Source organism: Pan troglodytes, chromosome 10 (genome assembly GCF_028858775.2).
Source record: "Pan troglodytes isolate AG18354 chromosome 10, NHGRI_mPanTro3-v2.0_pri, whole genome shotgun sequence".
Classification (NCBI taxonomy): Eukaryota; Metazoa; Chordata; class Mammalia; order Primates; family Hominidae; genus Pan; species Pan troglodytes.
Window position 1 is genome coordinate 126,921,147 of NC_072408.2, and position 20,901 is coordinate 126,942,047.

Sequence of the window (20,901 nt, forward strand, 5' to 3'; positions counted from 1 at the left end):
TTATAAACTAGACAAAGCAGCTTCCAAAAAAAAAATCACGTAATTTACCTGGTAACTGGATTCATCCTTAATTCAGTAAATATTAAGTGGCCGGGTGCAGTGGCTCACGCCTGTAATCCCAGCACTTTGGGAGGCCGAGGCGGGTGGATCATGAGGTCAGAAGATCAAGACCATCCTGGCTAACATGGTGAAACCCCATCTCTACTAAAAATACAAAAGAATTAGCTGGGTGTGGTGGCACACGCCCGTAGTCCCAGCTACTCGGGAGGCTGAGGCAGGAGAATCACTTGAACCTGGGAGGTGGAGGTTGCAGTGAGCCAAGATCGCATCATTGCACTCCAGCCTGGGTGACAGAGCGAGACTCCATCTCAAAAAAAAAAAAAAAAAAAATTTGCACAGTTACTAGGTGTTAGGCACTGTAGTGGGCACAGAGGCTAGAACATGAACAAAACAAAGCTCCTGTCCTCACGGAGTTTACAGTTTAGTGGGGAACAAGTCATTCACTCATTCGACAAATACTTGAGGGCCTACTATGCCAGACATTGATCTACGAGCTGAGGATTCAGCAGTAAGTAAAATTTTAAAATCCCAGCTTTCATAGAGCTTATATTCTGATAGAGAATACAGGCACCAAGTATGTCCAAGGAGAAAAGTAAAGCAGGGAGCACGCTGAGGTTTGCAGAAGCAGGCAGTGGAGCCACAGAGGTGGCAGGAAGTTTGGCAGTGGATGACAAGAGAAACAATGCTTGGTGGTGAGAGCAGTGGGGCTCATGAAGTATTTTTCAGGATAGTGGAAGCAGAGGATTAGCAGCCAGGGAATAATAAGGAGTGAATATTTGGAGGGAAGATGAACTAAGGGCACTTCAAAGAGCTTTGGGAAGTAAAGTGTCACCAACCAGAAGGCTAAGTGGGTAAAGGAGAGGGGGACCTCAGGCCCTCAAGGGTAGCAGCGTCAGGGATGAAGATCAGTGCAGTGGAGGTTGGAGGGACCTGTGAAATCCATTATTTCAGACAGCAACATGGACTTCAAAGCTGCTGAGTGCTAGGTAGCAAGGGAGGGAACGTGTGCTGTGATCATCCAGGAAGGAAGCAGTGGGTGGTGAGTCAGAACTCAGAGAAGGCAGGTAAACTGACCGACAGGGACTTTAAATTAGGAGCAAGATGGGGACCACTCAGCATACTGGTCCAAGACGGAAGGAAGAGAGGATATGATATGATGCCTGGTGTCTCCCTCTGATGGAAGTGGAAACGGGCCCTTTCTCCCACACCTGCAAGCCTGATGCCACACCAAGAGACTTGGCAGTGGGCCTTGCCCTGCCCTGATGTAGCCCCCAGAAATCAAGTGAATGTAAGTTCCATGATTCCAGGGACCATCTCTTTATCTGTATCCTCTGGAGACCCAGTGCCTGGTAGGTGCTTGATACCTGTTGAATTAAAGTGAAGCCACACACACAGTGTGAGAGTTGGAAAGAATGTCAGATACAATTAGTTGAACCCTCTCTTGAGTTCACTTTTTGGGGTGTGGGCCAAACTTGGGGTCTAACTCAGGGTCAGCTTCTTCCCCTGACTCCAAACCGTTTAGCAGGAATTTTCTCACTCAACCTTTATATTATTAAATCAGTGGTTTTGCAAGTGTAGTCTGAGGACCCGCAGGGCTCCCTAAGACCTTTTCAAAGGATCTTCAGAGTCAAAACATGTTCACAATACTAAGATGTGATTTGCCTTTTTCACTTTCATTTGCTTATGACTGTACAGTGTTTGCCAGAGCCTACATGACATGTGATACAACAGACCAAATGCAGAGCTGACATGCGAATCCAGACATTAGAAACCTAAAAAAATGTGGAACAATGCCACTTGAACAGTTTTGATTTGTTGTTGTTTGTTTTTGAGACTGGGTCTCTCTCTTGCCCAAGCTGGGAGTGCAGTGGTACGATCATGGCTCACTGCAGCCTTGACCTCCTGGACTGAAGTGAACCTCCCACCTCAGCTTCCTGAGTAGCTGGGACTGCAGGTGCACACACCACTATGCCTGGCTTTTTTTTTTTTTTTTTCTTCTTTTTTTTCTTTTGAGACAGAGTCTTGCTCTGTCGCTCAGGTGGGAGCTGGAGTGCTGTGGCATGATCTTGGCTCACTGCATCCTCCACCTCCTGGGTTCAAGTAATTCTCCTGCCTCAGCCTCCCGAGTAGCTGGGATTACAGGTATATGCCACCATGCCCAGCTAATTTTTATGTTGTTAGTAGAGACGGGGTTTTGCCATGTTGGTCAGGCTGGTCTCAAACTCCTGACCTCAGGTGATCTACCCACCTCAGCCTCTGAAAGTGCTGGGATTACAGGTGTGAGCCACTGCGTCTGGCTGCTATTTTTTTTTTTTTAATTTTTAAATTTTTTGTAGAGACAACAGTCTCACTATGTTGCCGAAGCTGGTCTTGAACTCCTGGCCTCAAGCTATCCTCCCACCTCAGCCTCCCAAAGTGTTGGGATTACAGGCGTGAGCCACTGTGCCTAGCCTGGTTTTGACTCCTAAGATGCTAAATATCAATAGGTAAGATAGGTATACACAAGAGCTCTTTGGTGTCCTCAAAAAAATTTCAAAATATAAAAGGATCCCGGCTGGGCACAGTGACAAACACCTGTAATCCCAGCACTTCGGAAGGCTGAGGAGGGAGGATGGCTCAAGGCCAGGAGTTCAAGACCAGCCTGGGCAACATAGTGAAACCCTCATCTCTACAAAAAAATTAAAAAAATTAGCCAGGCTGGGCATGATGGCTCACACCTGTAATCCCAGCACTTTGGGAGGCCAAGGCAGGTGGATTACCTGAGGTCAGGGGTTCAAGACCAGCCTGACCGATATGGTGAAACCCCATCTCTACTAAAAATACAAAAAAAAAAAAAAAAAATTAGCTGGGCATGGTGGCGGGCACCTGTAATCTCAGCTACTCTGGAGGCTGAGGCACAAGAATCACCTGAACCTGGGAGGCAGAGGCTGCGGTGAGCCAAGATTCACGCCACTGCACTCCAGCCTGGGCGACAGAGTGAGATTCCATCTCAAAAACAAACAAAATTAGGCAGGTGTGGTGGTGCGTGGCTGTAGTCCTAGCTGCTCAGGAGGCTGAGGCAGGAGGATCACTTGAGCTCAAGAGTTCAAGGCTGCAGTGAGCCATGAGCACACCATTGCACTCCAGCCTGGGCGGCAGAGCAGTACCCTGCAGGTAAATAAATAAGGAGTCTTGAGGGCAAAATATTTGCGAAATGCTAGATTGAATCCTGCACCCCAGCTTCCTAGCTCCCTTTTTTGTGGGAACCTAAGTGGTAAGAAAGATCTAATGTAAATACATTCAAAACCCACAGCTTTCTCTTGTGGGACTGCGGGGCACAGCCCTGAGGAATTATCATGCACTAATTGTCCCTGTGACCAGGCCGCCATCTCACTAGAGAAATAGCTCACAGGAGGGAACCTGACAGGGACTGGGGTATCCATTCAGGCACAATCAGGAAGGTCTCACCTAGAAATCCCTCTGAGGCAATCATCCCTCAGACCAGTTTTTCCAGTGTCTTGAGCTGTGTTGACATCAACACTCCCCTTCCCCTGGGGCAGGCAGCAGGGACCCTTCCTAACAGAACCTAGGGGCAACTCAGAGCCACCCTGTGAAATAACTGGGCTCCATCTCTTCAAAAGTGAAACCCAGTCACAGGCCAAGAACGTGGGTTTCACTTTTGTTACATTCACCTTCCAAATTATTTTTGTAGAATGCCCCTGGGGCTTGGTGAGCGGAGAATCAAGAAATATGGGGTTTTTCCCAGTTCTGCCAATGTGACCTCAGAGATGCTCCTTGCCACCTGTACCTCAACTTTACTCTTCATAAAATAAAGACCACGTCCTGCCGGCCTCTCTCACGACGGTGGGAAGCACCGATCTAAGTGGTGGTAATGTGCCTTCCTGCCCATGCACAGTGGAGACCATCTGTGTGCTGATGTATGTACACTCAGCTTTGGAGAATCAAACATAGTCATCATCATAATTTCTCAAAATCAATCTCATTCCCCATCATCCTTGTTTCACTGTCACCATCCATGTATCCAGAACCTCCTATATGTGCCTGGCTCTGTGCAAAGTGCATTATGTCATTCAACACAGATGACAACACGGTGAGACTGCGCTGTCAAGGTGAGGGGATGCACTGAGAGAGGTTAAGGAACATGGTCTAGATCACACAGCTTAGTATTAAGCAGTGAAATTAAGGTTCCAACCTGTCCTGGAAGTCCCTGTGGCTCCACTGTCCTGCACTAGAACTTTAAAGCGGTATCTACATTTCCTTCACAATATTTTAGAACTTAGACCTTTTAAGTTAGATTGGTTCCTCTTTTTCCTTATTGAAGCAATCTGAGACACATCCACAGAGCCATACATTGAGGAAAAACATTCCTAACTGCCAATTGTGTTTCAAAATCTGTCAAATAATGTCTCCAATCCCTGCACCCAAAACTGTCAAATCTGCAGCCTCCCTGCCACTCTCCCAAGTCCTCCAGCATCACAGTGTTGGACAAAGAGAATGTACCTGAAGGTCTGGTTCCTTGAAGGGTTGCGTGAACCATGTTTTAACAATACCCGCCCCCCTCCCCCGCCTTTTTTTTTTTTTTTTTTTTTTGAGACGGAGTCTCGCTCTGTCGCCAGGCTGGAGTGCAGTAGCACAATCTCGGCTCACTGCAACCTCCGCCTCCTGCCCCAGCCTCCTGAGTAGCTGGGACTACAGGCGCCCATCACCAAGCCCGGCTAATTTTTGTATTTTTAGTAGAGACAGGGTTTCACCATGTTGGCCAGGCTGGTCTTGCTCCTGACCTGAGGTGATCCGCCCGCCTCGGCCTAATACCCCCACCTTTTAAAAATAATCTTGCTGCCCATGATTCCTGAGGCTCCCAGAGTTAGGTGAAGGTTTGGGAATGCTCAGTTTAGAACTTTTTCAGTTTTCTCTGGATAAGGGAATATGACTTTGTCACTGACTTTCAGACACAAGAGAAAGAGAGACAGTCTCCTCTGGAGGATCACTGCAAGTCTTTGAGAATAATCTGCTTTCTCTGAAGACTTTCCCAGCCAGTGTCCTGTTAAGTGGAGTGAGGTCCTCCTCCCCACAGCCTGCAGAGCAGCTGGGTAGGGTCTGGAGGGGGTGGCATCCCTGGGCAAGGCGGCTGGAGCTGTTCACTTAGTGTGCTATACACGTACTAATTTCCTGTATATACCTGGATGGAAAAGTTCTGGAGGCTCTAAAGAATGAAAAATGCTGATGGCTAACTAGCCAGCATAGGAGAAGTTAAGAGAAAGGCTAAAAACAGAGGTCTGGGGACAGGCTGCCATTTACTAGCCATATGACCCTGGGCGAGTGGCCTCTCTGTGCCTCAGTTTCCTCCTCTAGAAAATAGTATTGAGAACCCACTTCATAGAACTGTTAAGAGGACTAAATGAAATGATAGCAAATGTCATCTGTTGTAAGTACCATTAACCTAGAGAGTACCACCACCTACAGAATAACTTTGAGAATAAATTTTTAGAGCTTCTCTTCCAAATTCTTCATTGTACATAAGAGGAAACCGGCCCAGGGAGGTCAGATGACTTGCCCAAGGTGAAACAGCTCTACCAGCCTCCAGGACAAACAGCTTTTGCTTCTCTGCTGCTAACCTCAATGTCCCCAGGGTGCTTGGTCTGGGCTGCTGTTCTCAGGACTGCTAGGACTTTGGGGTGACAAGGTCCTTTCTGCGGGCTCCCCTGGCATGTCCATGACAGCCCTTCATGGCTCACTTCCTGGGAGCTCACACCCTCCTTCCAGACTCAGAGAATGCAACTCAATATGCTCTGGGAGCCTTCGAGTCATCCCCGTCTGTCAGTCAAGCTCCATCCATTCCGAACAGAGAGCTCATCCTCCTCCAGTTTCTGGAACTGGTATCTGGTGTTTTTGAGTGTCTGATACCTCTAAGTACGTCAGGTTCCCCTCCCAGTTGCAGAAGCGGGGCTAAAAGCCACAGGTGGATATCAGCATCTGATCCAAGACCCTGGAGGAAACAGTGAAGATGGTCTCACAGCTTAACAGGTTTCCCAGCTCATGCCCCTCAACAGAAACTTTTCCCGTATCTCCCCATAGCTGATTGGTGGTGGTGAACACATTTGCAGACAGCCTGATGGACACATGCCCTTGGCAGTTGGGAGGATGCTGATGACCATCCGAATTCCAGAGGCAGAGAACAGTTACCATGGCTACCAAAAGTTGTAGCCATTGGCTGTTCTGGCTACAAGGACTCAGCTGACCTCTCAAGGTCCCTTCCAGCCCTGGGATTCTACAGTTACCTCAAGCCAGCTGACACCATGTCTGCTGCAAGAAAACAGGGCTCATGAGAAGTGCCTCAGAGGTCACCTTGCCTTATTCATTGGAAGTGTTGAGTCACAGGCCTACTTTCCACCTTGGCTGCATTATTAATAACCAAAGTCTTGCTTTTTTTGGCATAGCATTTTTATACCTTTTATAAAGTGAGTTTGCCACCACCACTTTTTCTCTTCCTTTTACAGCTCAGGCCAGTAATTTTGACAGAGGTTTGTCCTGTATTGTGGCCAGGGAACAGCCCAGAAAAACTTGCGTCACTAGTCCCAGTGGGGTGTGCTCCATCAGACAGAATGTGTGTGTCACGAGCCTTCTAAGAATCAGGAGGAAGGAAGTCATTCATAAAGGAGGCAGATGCTGAAATGCAACTTTGGCTTCCTCTTCCAAGTCCTTCAACTATAGGAATGTGGCCCTTTCTTATTCACAGAGGGGCTGGATTTCTCTTTACAACCTGAGTACCAGAAGCTCCCTACCTTTCCAAGTCAGAACAGAACAGGAAAGTGGCTAATTCGACCTTTGCATTCTCCACACTGGGGGAGATCACAGGCCAGGCTGCACACCTCTCAAAACCCAACCTCAGGACAGACATCTACAGGGAATGCTAAGACTTTCGAAAGCAGGAGAGAGATATGTCCAGAAATCAGAGAACTGTGAATACTTACAAAAACAGGTGCAAACCTTTCCTTATTCCTGATGCAGGAAGCTTCATGTTTAATGGGTGGAGATTTTTAAAAATCTGTTTATATCAAGATTAAATCAAAGCCTTTATTAAACATTCCTCTTTCAAACAGCCTTTCAAACCTATACCCCTCCCCAGACTTGGGAACTGCCAGAGCTGTGGGTCATTTTCATCTGACAGGGGTCAGATCCATTCAGACCTCACAATATTGAAAAGCCAAGCCAGACACACCACACTGGGCAGAGATCCACCGTCTGTGCCCCACTCGGGATCTAGGCAAAAGGTTGGTAGCGCCAGCTCTCAAACCAGAGCTCAAGCACAGGAGAAGAGGAACCCACAGTCTGACTCTGCTATTATAGTTCCAGACCTAGCCATGCTAAACTGGACAAACAGCTCCTGGGCTGCCATTTGCTGAGGCGCATGCGTGCGCTTTTCCTTCTCTTCTCCACAGGAAAAGGTGAGAGATGGAGGAGGCAATTTTCAGTTGTGTGTGGGTTTGATTTAAGGCTTTGGCTGTGGTCTATTGATATTAAAATACTTTCTGGGAACGCCATCTTCCAAGCTCCCCATTGGAACAAATGTATTTTCAAAAATGAAAACATTGAGCAAAGATGTGGAGCGGCAATGCTGCTGCTGGCCCAGGCCTCTCATGTCAGGATGGTGTCGTCCACCTGCTCCGTGGAGTCGGCCTGGCTGGCCAGCTTCTTCAGGGACCTTCGGTTAACCTCGTTCAGCACCTCCAAACTGGCCACATCCAGGATCTTGGAGAGGGACTGTGGGGAAGGATGAGCAGGAGGAAACATAGTCAGAACATACGGCTGCCACGTTCTCCAATTGGAGAAAGACAAAAATGAATGTTAACCCCAGAACTAGAGACACTGAGGTGGACTCTGGCAAAATAAGGGAATCAGATGGATCCAGGGAAAGCCAATGAAAACACTCATCATGCTTTTCTATTTTTCCCTTTTTCTTAGAGTCTCCCTATGTTGTCCGGCTGATCTTGAATTCCTGGGCTCCAGTGATCCTCCCACCTCGGCTTCCCAAAGTATTGGGATTACAGGCATGAGCCATCGCACCTGGCCCCATCATGCTTTTCATGAGACGAGGCAGTGGGAGTTGCAGCTTTTGGGCTTTTTTTTTTTTTTTTGAGATGGAGTTTCGTTCTTGTCGCCCATGCTGGAGTGCAATGGCACGATCTCAGCTCAACACAACCTCCGCCTCCCAGGTTCAAGCAATTCTCCTGCCTCAGCTTCCCGAGTAGCTGAGATTACAGACATAGCGCCACCACACCTGGCTAATTTTGTATTTTTAGTAGAGACGGGGTTTCTCCATGTTGGTCAGGCTGGTCTCGAACTCCTGACCTCCGGTGATCCGCCCACCTTGGCCTCCCAAAAGTGCTGAGATTACAGGCGTGAGCCACCGCGGCTGGCCAGCTTTTGGGCTTTCAAGGCTGCTGGGGGCTGGGGACTGAGTGAACACAACTCTGGGTTTCCTCTGGGCAGCTCTCCTGGGATCTGCTATGTCTGTTTGGGTGTCATGTGAGATTTTATTTGAAGAAAGGGCCCTGCTCGGAAAGAAGTCTGAAAACCATGGGAATGTGTGTTTTCAGGTACTGGGCCAGTCACCCAAATCTTTTTTTTTTTTTTTTTTTTTTTTTGAGACGGAGTCTCGCTCTGTCGCCCAGGCTGGAGTGCAGTGGCATGATCTCAGCTCACTGCAACCTCCGTCTCCTGGGTTCACGCCATTCTCCTGCCTCAGCCTCCTGAGTAGCTGGGACAAAGCCGCCCACCACCATGCCTGGCTAATTTTTTTGTATTTTTAGTAGAGACGGGGTTTCACCGTGTTAGCCTTGATCTCCTGACTTGGTGATCTGCCCGCCTCAGCCTCCCAAAGTGCTGGGATTACAGGCGTGAGCCACCGCGCCCGGCCCCAGTCACCCAAATCTTAATCTGCTCCTGAAAGCTAGCACATCCGTGGTGGCAAAGAGCCTGTGGTTTAAATATTTCCATGCTGAAGAAGAGCTGAAAGACAAATGCTCACAGCACGTCCTGGTGAGGCCCCCCAGGCTCCCACCTGAAACACCTCTTCGCCCTGCCGCATCTTGAGGAGGTTGACAATTGCCTGGTCGCTGTAGGCCCTGACCACGGTGTTCTTATCCTTGGTGTTGTCAAGAAGAGCCTTCAGGATGGGCTTGATGGCCTGGGGGTCCAGGGGAGGCAGCGGGTCCTTATTTGCCCACCAGATCATCTTCTCAGCCACCAGCCTGATGTCGCTGGATGGGTTCTGCAGACACTGTAAAAAGAACCACAAACAGGCTTTTGGATAGGCACATCATCTATTCCTTGAAGCAGCCCAAATGCCCAGCCTCGACACTCTCCCTACAGCATGAACACTGACCCCCCCTGCTCCTGTGGGAGGGTCCCAGCATGACTCGACCCTGGTTTCCTGCACCCTCATCTCATGCCACTCTCCCCTTGCTCACTACTCTCAGCCCGCATGCGTTTTTACTTCCTCCAACATCCCAGGGCCTCGGGCCTCTGCCCTGGCTGGTCCCACAGCTTGGGCCGTGCTTGCCCCGGATCCTCTCTAGGTTAGTTCCTTCCCATCCTGCAGGTCTCAGCTCCCATGTCATCCTTTAGAGGTGCCCCCTGCCAATCTTATCTATATCAGAGTCCTCCCCATGGGCTCCAGGGATCCTGTCTGCCTTGTTCATCTCTACACCTTCAGGATAATGCCAAGTGAACAAGCGGGTGCAGGCTGATGTCATCACAGATGAGGCTCAATCGAATCAGGCCCCTCAGAAACTCCGTGGGTTCCCGGTGCTGCGGGGGGAGGCAGTCACTCTTGGGAACCTCATTACTCAAGGCAAGGTCCATGCACAGCACCACTGACACTGTTGCGGAGAGCTGGTTAGAGTATCAGGCATGGCCCCATCTCACTAAAATGCACCCTGGCTCTGACTTCTGTGCACAGTAATGCTTCAGAAGCACGCCATATCACACGGGCCACGGGAGCCCTGCTGGCACATTCCTTGGCTTTCCTAACTAGGGCCTGGCACACAGCACAGTAACCACACCAAGAAGTGCTGGGCCAACTAGACGAGGAAGGAGGGAAAAGAGAGGTATTAAGATGGGAACCCAGGTCTGTATCTAATTTTACAAAACTAGGGTGCCTAGAAAGAATGCCTAAAATAGCGATTCCTAACTTGATTCAGAGTCACAGGTCAATTTGAGAATGTGACAAAAAGTTAGGCTTTACTGCAGTGTAAAGCACACACAGAAACCCCCTACATTCCATCCCTAAGTGTTCAGCGATCTCCTGGAGGCCGTCCACGGAGAACTAGCACACAACTAGTTGAGGGCGCACTGCTGGTGGTCTCTGATCCTAGGACCTCCTCACAAGCCAGGTGTTAGGCATTAAACACATGCTTGGCCCCCACTCACCTTAACGAACAGGCTGGAAAGTTTGGCCGGCAACTGTCCTCCGCCTGTCTCGATGTGGTGTCTCATGAGAAAGCCCATGCCCCGGACCCCGCTCACCGCAATGGGGATCTGTGGAGAACAGACAGCACTAGACGGGAGGCCCCCCACCCCTTCCCCAGAGCCAGGAAAACCCCAGTTCCTAGTAATCTCCAGGACCCTCCACCACATCACCACCACATCACCCCTTACACCATGACAGCTCTCAGGCAGGCTGCCCCGGCTGAGGCAGATGAGTACAATCACTGGTTCCCAGGAACAGGGATCCAAGATCTGACCCAGAAGGGGCATCTAGATTCTTCAACCCAAATTCCTTGTTTAGATGATGAAACTGGGGCCCAAAGGGATCAAGTGCTGGTCCAAGGGCACAGCAAGTTACTGACAAAGGTAAAATTAGACCCAAGCTTCTTAAGCCCCAGTCTGGGGTCCACCCGTGCTGTGTCCACAAGGTGCTGCCTATGGGATATGGCCCGAATGCCTTACCCTGTCCGCCGTGGCACTGCTCAGGATCATTTCCTGAACATCACTGCTGTATCTGCCGGCACAAAGTCTGCCAGGAGCCACATTCACAGCCACGGAAAGTGCCAGGCTCCGCCCGTGCCGAACCATCCAGTCAATGCCGGACACGTCCGCTGGGTGGAAGGACACGACTGGGATCAACCGGTATTTTACAGCATGTCCCCAGCACCCATGAGGCCCATGGGCCCACCCCGCTGGAGACCAGTGTGCTGACCCAGAGCACAAGGAAAACTCCAGGCCACATTCACATGGACCTCCCTGCTATCTTGGCAGAAGCTCCCCAAAGTGGCACATTAAGGAAAGTAAGGAAAGCCTGCTCATGAACCACTCCGGGCTTACAGCTGTGTTCTTTGAGCAGAGACACTCAGGGCTACGGGACCACTGCAAATTCAGTATTGTTTGTTTGTTTTAGAGACAGGGCCTCGCTCTGTCGCCCAGGCTAGAGTGCAGGGGCGTGATCAAGGCTCACTGCAACCTTCAACTCTTGGGCTCAACTGATCCTCCCACCTCAGCCTCCTGAGTAGCTGGGACTACAGGTGAGTGCCACCACCCCTGGCCTGGATTTTGCTTTAACTGCTGGATTCCCAAGGAAAGAACAGTCCAGTTGCTAAAAGATCCTCTGAGGGAGGGAGGGAGATGCCCGTCGACTCTTCGCTAGGGCTGAGAGGCCCAGGTCTCTGAAGGGGAACTCTCCAGTGTACTTACCCAGCAAGCACTGCTGTAGAACGGTACTAAGCTCCTCTTCAGTCAAAAAGGCACACAGTTCCCCTAGGCACCCGGCTGAGGAGATGCGAGTGTTGTCCTGACAGGGAAGAGAAGGGAGTGAGGGGGTGCAGGGAACAACACCAGCTGTGTGGGAACCAGGGCAGGCAGCTCTAGAGCCCAGGATGGACAGCAACAAAGAAGGTGGAAAAGCCAACTCAGAGACTCAAGATCCAGTCCTTCCTGTAGGCACTCGTGCTCCCCTGCCAGATTGGGCTGCCACTGGTATGGAGTTAAACATTACACAGCCAGCACTTCACTTAATTATAGAAAACCCCAGTGCGTATGCATATGGTAATCATCCTCGTAATAGCAGTAATAATTGTATTTACATAGCACCTTTCTTCTTAGGAAGGCCGAATGTTTCATATTTATTATCTCAATTACTATCAACAGCCCTGTGAGGCAGGGAGGGGTGGGAGGGGCAGGAGGGGAGGCACCTGCCCCCAGCCACCAGGGAAGCCGGCTAGAGATGGCCACTCTGAGCTCCTTTCTCCCACAGAGCTTGTGTCATCTTGTGGCCAGAATGACTCCTGCTATCTCCCTACTGCATGAGTGCCCCACTGCCACCGAAATTACTTGGGTTCATCCTAGGAAGTCAAACTAAAGCCACTAATCAAGCCAAGGAAGATAAGGAAAGGCAAGCACTTCCTGTTCAAATCAGAGCCAGGTACGCAAGCGGCTCCGTGCTCCTCCCTGGCCAGCTAACTATGGAATATCAAGAGAGGATTTTAAGTTATGTTCCTTATTACAGGTGCCAACTCAACATGTCCCCAAAACAAACCACCAACCAGGGACTCAATAACCCAAAAAGCTAATGCCAGGCTGGCACCCTGAACTGCCACCTTCAATCTGAGTGGAGGTTCAGAGGGTAAGAGAATGGACTGCCAGCAGTTTGGGCCTCTGAGCTCGAAGCAGAAGCCCAGGTGCCAAGCTAAAGCTGGCTCTGACACCGACTCTCTCCAACTTCATCTATTTTAAGCTGCACTGTGGTAAAATGCAAATATGTTTCAATACTAACTTTTGCTTGCACTGTACACATGACTCTGTAGAAGCCCTGACAGACTGTGACCAAGACAGCAGACTTTCCTGTCTGTCCCCACAGAGAAGGCTGGGGCTGGAGTCCGACAGCTGGCGCCTGGGGACCAGAACTAGGCCTTTGGAGCCGTGGGAAGTGCAGCAGCAAGTGTGTGTGTTGCGGGTGTGGGCAGGAGGAGTGTGTGTGGGTGTGTGTGTGTGTGTCAATGAAGTGTAAAACCATGTGAGCCCAAAGGCCCTCTCCTCCTAGATTGGTCCTACAAAGTAAATTAGACCACAACAGAGGGCTGTCTGAAAAGGGAACAGAAAACTCTTCTCCATAGACTCAACTCCCTACTGGCCCCACAGTGCTCGCAGCCAAATATTTGACAGATGCTTCCAGACTAGGTGAGGCTGATGGAACTGGGATAGAACCAGGAGTCCAGGGCTTCTGGTTTGGACTCTACTACTTGCTGGGTATGGCCCAGACAAGTCTCACCCTCGAAAATAGACCTCTAAGACTTGCCACCGGGACACACCCTGGAGACCATTTATCCCACTACATACTAAGTTTCTTGAGGTCTGTGACCACGAGGTCTATGCACCTCTGGGATAGGCCCTTTAGCTCGGCAAATGTTTCACAAAACAATAAATAAACCTCTTCATTTTACAAAAGTGGAAATGAGAGGCAGACAGAGAAAGTGACTTCTTTAAGATCAGAGAGCAAATAGGTGAGAGGTCTGGGTCTCTACAAAGCTTACTTGCCTCATCTATAAAATAGAAATAACCGGCCGGGCACGGTGGCTCATGCCTGTAATCCCAGCACTTTCGGAGCCCGAGGCGGGTGGATCACCTGAGGTCAGGAGTTTGAGACCAGACTGACCAACATGGTGAAACCCTATCTCTACTAAAAGTACAAGTATTAGCTGGGTATGGTGGCGGACACCTGTAATCCCAGCTACTCGGGAGACCGAGGCAGGAGAATCGCTTGATAGGAGGCGGAGGCTGCAGTGAGGCGAGATTGTGCCACTGCACTCCGGCCTGGGTGACACAGCAAGACTCAGCCAAAAAACAAACAAACAAACGGAAATAACCAATATATCCACAATACCTGCCCCGTTTCCCTTGAAACCCGAGGAAATGTTGGTGAAGCATACAGGGTGATAGAAATGTCAGGAATGCTTATTACTACTGAGCTGTACTGGTTCTAACACAAAGTGAAGAACTCAACCTAAGGAGGAGGAGGGAAACCAGTGGTCCAGTGCTGCCACTAGTCCTGCCTGCAGCCGTACCTCATCGTGTCCCAGCATGCTCAGCAGGAGTGAGACGATGTTTTTCCGGATGACGGCATCCACTTTGGCCCCTGCTCCCTGAATCACAAACCTCAGGGCCTGCAGCATGGTGTCCCTGCAGAAGCAATGCACCGCCTTAAGCCCTGGGTGCCTCCACCACCACCCCTCCTGCCAGCGCAGGCTCGGCCCACAGCAACCCCTGGCCTCCTGGAGGCCACAGTGCTCCCTTGCCAGCGCCGTACCTGACACCTGGGTCCTCCATGGCGCGGATGCCATTGAGCAGCTCTGTGAAGAGGGGGTCCACCTTAATGTGGATGGAAATGAGCTTCCCCAGAGCATCTGCGGCCTTCAGGCGCACCCCCCGGTTGGAGTCCTGCAGGGCTTTGGTGAAAGTGGTCTGCAGCTGGGGCAGGAAGGGCTTCAGGGCAATCCCAACCTGTGGGAGGAACCCACATCCATGAAAGACAGTTGTGGTGGACCCAAAGCCACAGTGTACCACAGGCATGAGAACAAATGACAATCCCAAACCACCACAGCGAGTCCAGCTCTCATACAGGGCTGGGGACAGATAGCCCGTCAGAGAGGCCAAACACAGACAGGTTTCGCTTGGCCTCCTGGTCATATCCAGCATGCTTTGATACACTGGAGGAGCAGGAGGCCGAGGAGGCGGCGGCCGCTATCTGAGGGAGCTGTCTCGCAGCCTTGGCTGCGTTGGGTTGGCTTAGTGGAGACCTGTCCATATCGATAAGTGACTCAAATCCTCCTCTGAATACATTAACAAGCAGGGCAGACTATCGGCAGTACTGAAGCACAGTTCTAATGCCAAGACAGGGAAAGGGACTCAATGTATAATTGCAGAGCCCATCTACTGAGCAACTGACAGCAGGATACGCACTCCACATTCAGCCCTCAGAACAAGCCTGTGAAACAAATGACCTTGGAGAATCCTCCCTGCACAAATGTGTACCCACCTAACTAAAAATCCAGTTCAACCCCTGACTATACAGAAACACAGGCACACTTTTGATAAAATACAGGTGGGTCCAAGAGTAAAGATTTACTTACTGTTTTTTTTTTTTTGTTTTGTTTTTTTTTTTTTGAGACGGAGTTTCGCTCTTGTTGCCCAGGCTGGAGTGCAAGGCGCGATCTCAGCTCACTGCAACCTCCGCCTCCTGGGTTTAAGCAATTCTCCTGCCTCAGCCTCCTGAGTAGCTGGGATTACAGGCACCCGCCACAATGCCCGGCTAATTTTGTATTTTCAGTAGAGACAGGGTTTCTCCATGTTGGTCAGGCTGGTCTCGAACTCCCGACCTCAAGTGATCCGCCCACCTCGGCCTCGCAAAGTGCTGGGATTACAGGCTTGAGCCACCACGCCCGGCTTACTTATTGTTAATTAGGAAAACCAGAGTGACTGTTTGGAGGTTCAGTGCCAATGAAGGTCTGGAAATACTGGAGTTGGGTGGGTGTGCAGGCTGTGGCAGGCACACAAAGGGGATAGGGGGAGCTGGTAAATCTGAGCTGTGCGAGGTCAGGAGTTCGAGACCAGCCTGGTGAAACTCTGTCTCTACTAAAAATACAAAAAAATTAGCCAGGTGTAGTGGCAGACACCTGTAATCCCAGCTACTTGGGAGGCTGAGGCAGAAGAATTGCTTGAACCCAGGAGGCGGAGGTTGCAGTGAGCCGAGATCGTGCCACTGCACTCCAGCTCTGGGTGACAGAGTTAGACTCCGTCTCAAAAACAAAACAAAACAAAACAAAACAAAAAACAAAAAAAAACAAAAACTGCAATATCTTTAAACAATGTTTTCCTTGTATTTACGTGGTCCTGAATTTTTTCCTTTGAAAAAGTAGTTTTTCAAAATAATAGCATTTCACATGTACTGAGTGCTTAGTATGTAGCAGGCATCATGCTGGACATAACCTCATCTAATCCCCATATCTAGCAGCCCTTCATGAGGCAGCTGGTATTATTAGTCTCACATTGTAGGTGAGGAAACAGGCTTAGGTTATATGGCTTTCCCAAGGTCATCCTGGTCACAGAGCTAGTAAGGACGACTTGGAATTGACCCATGGTGTAGCATGTCTGAAGTCCAAGGTCTTACCTCCCTCTGCTATGCGGCTCTCCACAATAAACCTGTTGCCCTGCTGCTACATGACACCTTGTATCAGGCTCCTGCAGACAGACCTGTTCTCTAAGATCTGAACAAACTCATCAGCCACTCACCTTAGCCAACAAGAGGCTGAGTGTCTCGAGCAGAGCCGCCTTCACATTCCAGCTGAACCTGTCCCCCAGGATGCGGATCAGAGGGCCAGTGATGCTGACCACGGAGGGCCTCAGGGCGTCAGCCGAGGTCAGGCGGATTACCAAGCCTAAGGCTTTGGCTGCCTCCTCCTTCTGCTCAGGGCTGCCAGTCAGGACTCCTTCCCGCAACACTGGAAGGATGGAGGTCACTCCCTGACAAGAGAACCACAACTGAGAGTCAAATCTCAAACACCCTGGGCCCTGGTGTCTCCCATGCAAGCAAAGTGGTCCTGACAGCTGTCCTCCCCTCAACTCCATGGGAGATACTGATTTGGGCTGAATCTCAGGATCACAGCCTGAGAGGGCTGGCTATGGAACGGTCTTGGCAGAGAAAAGACGACAAGGGCCCCAACAGGCCTATCACACAGAGAGAACATGCACTGCTGTTACCCTGTGGCCCACTCACTCTGGCCAAGGTGACCTGCAGAGCTTAAACCAAAGGCAGCATGAACCCTGTCCCCATCTGACTGCCATGGAAGAAAACATGCTGTCTGCGAAGGTGCTGAACACCAACCACCACGGCTACTGCTCCAGCAGCCCCTACCGCAGACCTGGGACAGGGGTAAGGGCCAGAAGGGCACAACAGACTGCATGCCCACAGCCCCCTGCACGAGGCCCTGGCTTACCTTCTTCGGGAGGCAGAATCCTGGCACATGCTCGCCTTTGCTCTCGTTCCCTATGAGCCGGATTTCCTTGTGCAGCTCTTCAATGAGTGCCAACTGGTTGCCAGCATCCAGCTTCTGCAGGAATCCAGGAAAAAGCGAGAGGATGTACAGCCCTCTCAAGACTGCTTCCAAAGAATATATGGGGAAAGTGTGGGCGAGAGTATAAACAAGACTTGCCACGAGTGGGTAAACGCCGAAGCTGAGTGACAGGCACGTGGGGGATTCTTATAAGTCTATTCCTGTAAATGTCTGGAATTTTCTAAAAGCAAAAGTTGGCTGTGGGGTCAGCAGTCCCCTCACCTTAGTGATGGCATTTAGGGCATCCCAGCTCTCCTCCAGAACCACAGGGCTGGAGTCATTGAAGAGGCGGATCAGGCCCGAGACCAGGCTCCGCAGGTGGCTGGTGTAGTCAGCCTTCGAGCGGGAACAGTAGATGTTGAGGATGATGGCAGCAGCTTGCCTCATGCCCACCTCAGGGCTGCGGGTGGCCTCCAGCAGATCCTCAATGATGATCCGGTGCCCTGTGTCATCCTCTACGGAGAGGATCACAGCCTGACAATTGGCCATCTCCTGCAAACCACAAGGGACACGTGTGCTGAGCAGGGATCCTCCGGGCAGACGGGACATGAGAAAGCAGGAGCAGGCTCGCCCCTTACCAGCTGCTCATCTGGGGTCCCAAGCTTTTCCTTCAGGGCCAGCATGACTGCTGGGAGGATCACGCCAAGATGACGGGTGAGGGCATCACCAGCCACTGACGAAAGGAAAGCCAGCACCCGGGTGTTGACAGGTGGCGTTGTCAGCTGGTGCAATGACAAACATTAACTCAGTGAATACTGTGCCAGGTGCTGCGCTAGGCTCTGGGAACAGACGAGTGGGCAAGAGAGCCCAAGCCCACTGCTCAGAGCCAAGCATCTACTCCAGCATATCTTGGAAGACAACAGGGGAAGGATGTAATGCTTGCACTGCACCCTCCTCCCCCAGCCCTCCAACATCTACGTTCAGAACTGGTCTTCACTGCAGGCCCTGGAATGTCAATGCCCTGGAGCCAGAGGGTGTTGACCACATGTTGGGATTTACCTTGGGCACAAGGTAGGGCAGCACCACACGACTCTTAATAGCCATGACTTGCTTCAGACCATCCAAGGCAAACTCTGACACCTCCTCGTCATCCTGCAGAGGGTGTTGGGGACAACTCTGAGGAATCTGCATCTCTGCTGTCTCAACCAGCCACCGCCAACTTCCTTCTCCACTTGTTTCCCTCCCTCCTGTTGCACCCACATTTCCTCACTGTCGAAGGCGAAGCACAAAGCCAAGTCTGATCTTGCTATACCCACTCCTTCTGGAGGGCCCACATTGCGACTGCCTTGGCAGAATAATCGCCCTGTATTTTCCATCTACAAAGACGGCAAAAGCCAAACTGGTAGGTAGGTGTGTGGTAGATCCACTCACCAGCTGCTTTAGTAAAAATGGGAGAATGTCCTCCAGAGCCTGGTGGCCGATGGTGGAATGCAGCTGCTCGAAAGTCTTGGCTGCCGCCTCTCTGACCTCCTCCAGTGGGTCACACAAAGCCTTCCTTGCCGTGGGCACGAGGGATTCAGAGAAATACAGCACCTGCAATGGCAAGCTACAACTGTACCAGATGCAGGAAAGGCAAAGAAGGAGCAGAAGCAGACAAGAAGCACAGGCAGGGGACTCTGACCCAGCTAGGCCACCCTAACTCTCTTTGCCTGACTTGTCTTTTAACTTAACTCTTTACTGTGAAATAAAAAAAAGGAGAGAAGGGGCCAGGCACGGTGGCTCACACCTGTAATCCCAGCACTTTGGGAGGCCAAGGTGGGCAGATGACTTGAGGCTAGGAGTTCGAGACCAGCCTGGTCAACATGGCAAAACCCTATCTCTACTAAAAATACAAAAATTAGCTGGGTGTGGTGGTACACACCTGTAATCCCAGCTACACAGGAGGCTGAGGCACAAGAATCGCTTGAACCCAGGAAGCAGAGGCTGTAGCCAAAAGAGATGGTGCCCCTGTACTCCTGCCTGGGCAGCAGAGTGAGATTGTCTTAAACTAAAAATTTTTTAAAAATTAAAAAGTAGAGAGGGGCCGCACACAGCGGCTCATGCCTGTAGTCCCAACACTTTGGGAGGTGGAGGCAAGAGAATCACTTGAGGCCAGGAGTTTGAGACCAACCTGGGCAACATAGTGAGACCTCATCTCTACTAAAAATGCAAAAATTAGCCAGGTGTGGTGGTGCACACCTATAGTCCCCAGCTACTCAGGAGGCCATAGCGAGAGGATCACTTGAGCCCAGAAGGTCAAGGTTACAATGAGCTATGATCGCACCACTGCACTCCAGCCTGGGTGACAGAGTAAGACCCTGTCTCAATTAAAAAAAAAAGCAGAGAGGATGTGATGCACCCCCATGTATCCTTCACTGAGACTTAATAATCAACAGCTTGAATCTTTTAGGTGAATTCTCAATATACCTCCCATCTTCTCTAAGAACTGCAAACTCCTTCCCAAGGCATCTGGCCCCCTCTCTCCCTGGACTCTTTCTTTTGCTTATTCTCTTGGAAAACTCCAAGTCCTTCTTCAAGTCTCAATCCAGACTTTGTGCTCTATGAAGTCTTTGGGTCTACAATGGAGCCAATAATGGCTCTGCTCCCTCAGTAACGATCCCAGCACAGCAAAGCCCACTCTGCATTCTAATGACTGGTTGGCATGTGGGCCTTGCCATTGGACTGTGGGGACTTTGCAGACAAGAACTCAGCCTCTGTGGAACTCTACCTCTCCAATGAATCACAACTCTTTTTGATGACAGAATTTCTTTTGATTCCTTGCCAAATGTAAATTTTAAAAACCAAACGTAAGACAAACATCAATATAGGAGAAGAGGGATCTGGTATCCTAGGGATTCAGACAAGGATGCCCAAGCCAAGCAACTGGCCACTTGCTTACATTTCTAGCGGGCCATCCACTTAATTGCTTTGGCATTTTCATCCAAACACGAAGGCAGTGCCTATAAGCACTCCTAACCTACTCCCCAGGGGGGTCTCCAGGATCATTTAACTCAGGAACCAAGTAAGAGTAATGGACTTCACACCCCTTGAACGTTGCTGCTATGGAAACAGTATTGTTGCCAGACGCAATACGCTTCCTCCCACCTGGCACCACAACTCTTACCTGCTCCCCTCCTGCTAAGGGTGAGTGCACACCCCCTCCCGCTCCCTCCTGCCCTACCCACTCACACAGCTGTCCATCCCCTTTCCCAGAAGGAGGTGCACACATTTTAACTGGACTTATATAGCATCACAAAAGAGACTGATCCTGAGCAACCTCCACAGTTGTAAGAGAGTGATCATCTCCAGTTTCCAAAGGCCACTCAAGGAGGCATCCAAATCACTTAGCTCTTAGCCTGCAAAACTGACAGGAAAGCTGAGAAGACGGAGCCTCAAGTCCATGTGGCCCAGCCAGCACCTCCCCAGAGTGAGACTGGCTCATCCCTGAGGGCAGCACAAACCCCCTAGAGGTGAACCTCCTTCAGTAGCCCTTCCCCGCCCTCTGGGTCAGGTCATCTGCAGTGCACAGCTGGCGGGATCCTTGGAAGATACTCACGGCATCCCGGCTGGTGGACTTCATGATCTCACTTAGGCCAATGCACACACCCTGCCTCTCATCGCTCTTCTGAGACCTCAGGCCTTCCTCAAGGATGGGGATGATCTCGGGGAGGATTTTCTCCCCTAACTTCCGCACAAGATCTCCCAATGTTCTCGCTGCAATCTGTCAACAGAGACCAATCCAGGAAGTAAAGTCCCTGCA

At 50.6% G+C, this 20,901-nt stretch overlaps 1 protein-coding gene across 2 annotated transcripts in view; it reads right to left on the bottom strand.

The window, feature by feature from the left end:
• Positions 1–7,120: 7,120 nt before the first annotated feature.
• GCN1 (GCN1 activator of EIF2AK4) overlaps positions 7,121–20,901 on the bottom strand; it is a 67,224-nt gene continuing 53,443 nt past the window's right edge. The window contains exons 45-58 of one of the 2 annotated variants that reach the window (XR_010147799.1): positions 20,698–20,862; positions 18,534–18,695; positions 18,162–18,254; positions 17,741–17,884; positions 17,385–17,654; positions 17,046–17,206; positions 16,342–16,572; positions 14,360–14,553; positions 14,118–14,232; positions 11,752–11,848; positions 11,011–11,159; positions 10,492–10,599; positions 9,122–9,340; positions 7,121–7,821 (exon numbers count right to left, since the gene is read on the bottom strand). Coding sequence is in view for 1 of the 2 variants with exons in the window: in XM_001159608.7 (XP_001159608.2) it covers positions 7,696–7,821; positions 9,122–9,340; positions 10,492–10,599; positions 11,011–11,159; positions 11,752–11,848; positions 14,118–14,232; positions 14,360–14,553; positions 16,342–16,572; positions 17,046–17,159; positions 17,385–17,654; positions 17,741–17,884; positions 18,162–18,254; positions 18,534–18,695; positions 20,698–20,862 (2,187 nt within the window). In the remaining variant the exon portion in view is untranslated. The remainder of the gene's footprint in view (positions 7,822–9,121; positions 9,341–10,491; positions 10,600–11,010; positions 11,160–11,751; positions 11,849–14,117; positions 14,233–14,359; positions 14,554–16,341; positions 16,573–17,045; positions 17,207–17,384; positions 17,655–17,740; positions 17,885–18,161; positions 18,255–18,533; positions 18,696–20,697; positions 20,863–20,901) is intronic. The other variant, XM_001159608.7, reaches the window with a different exon arrangement.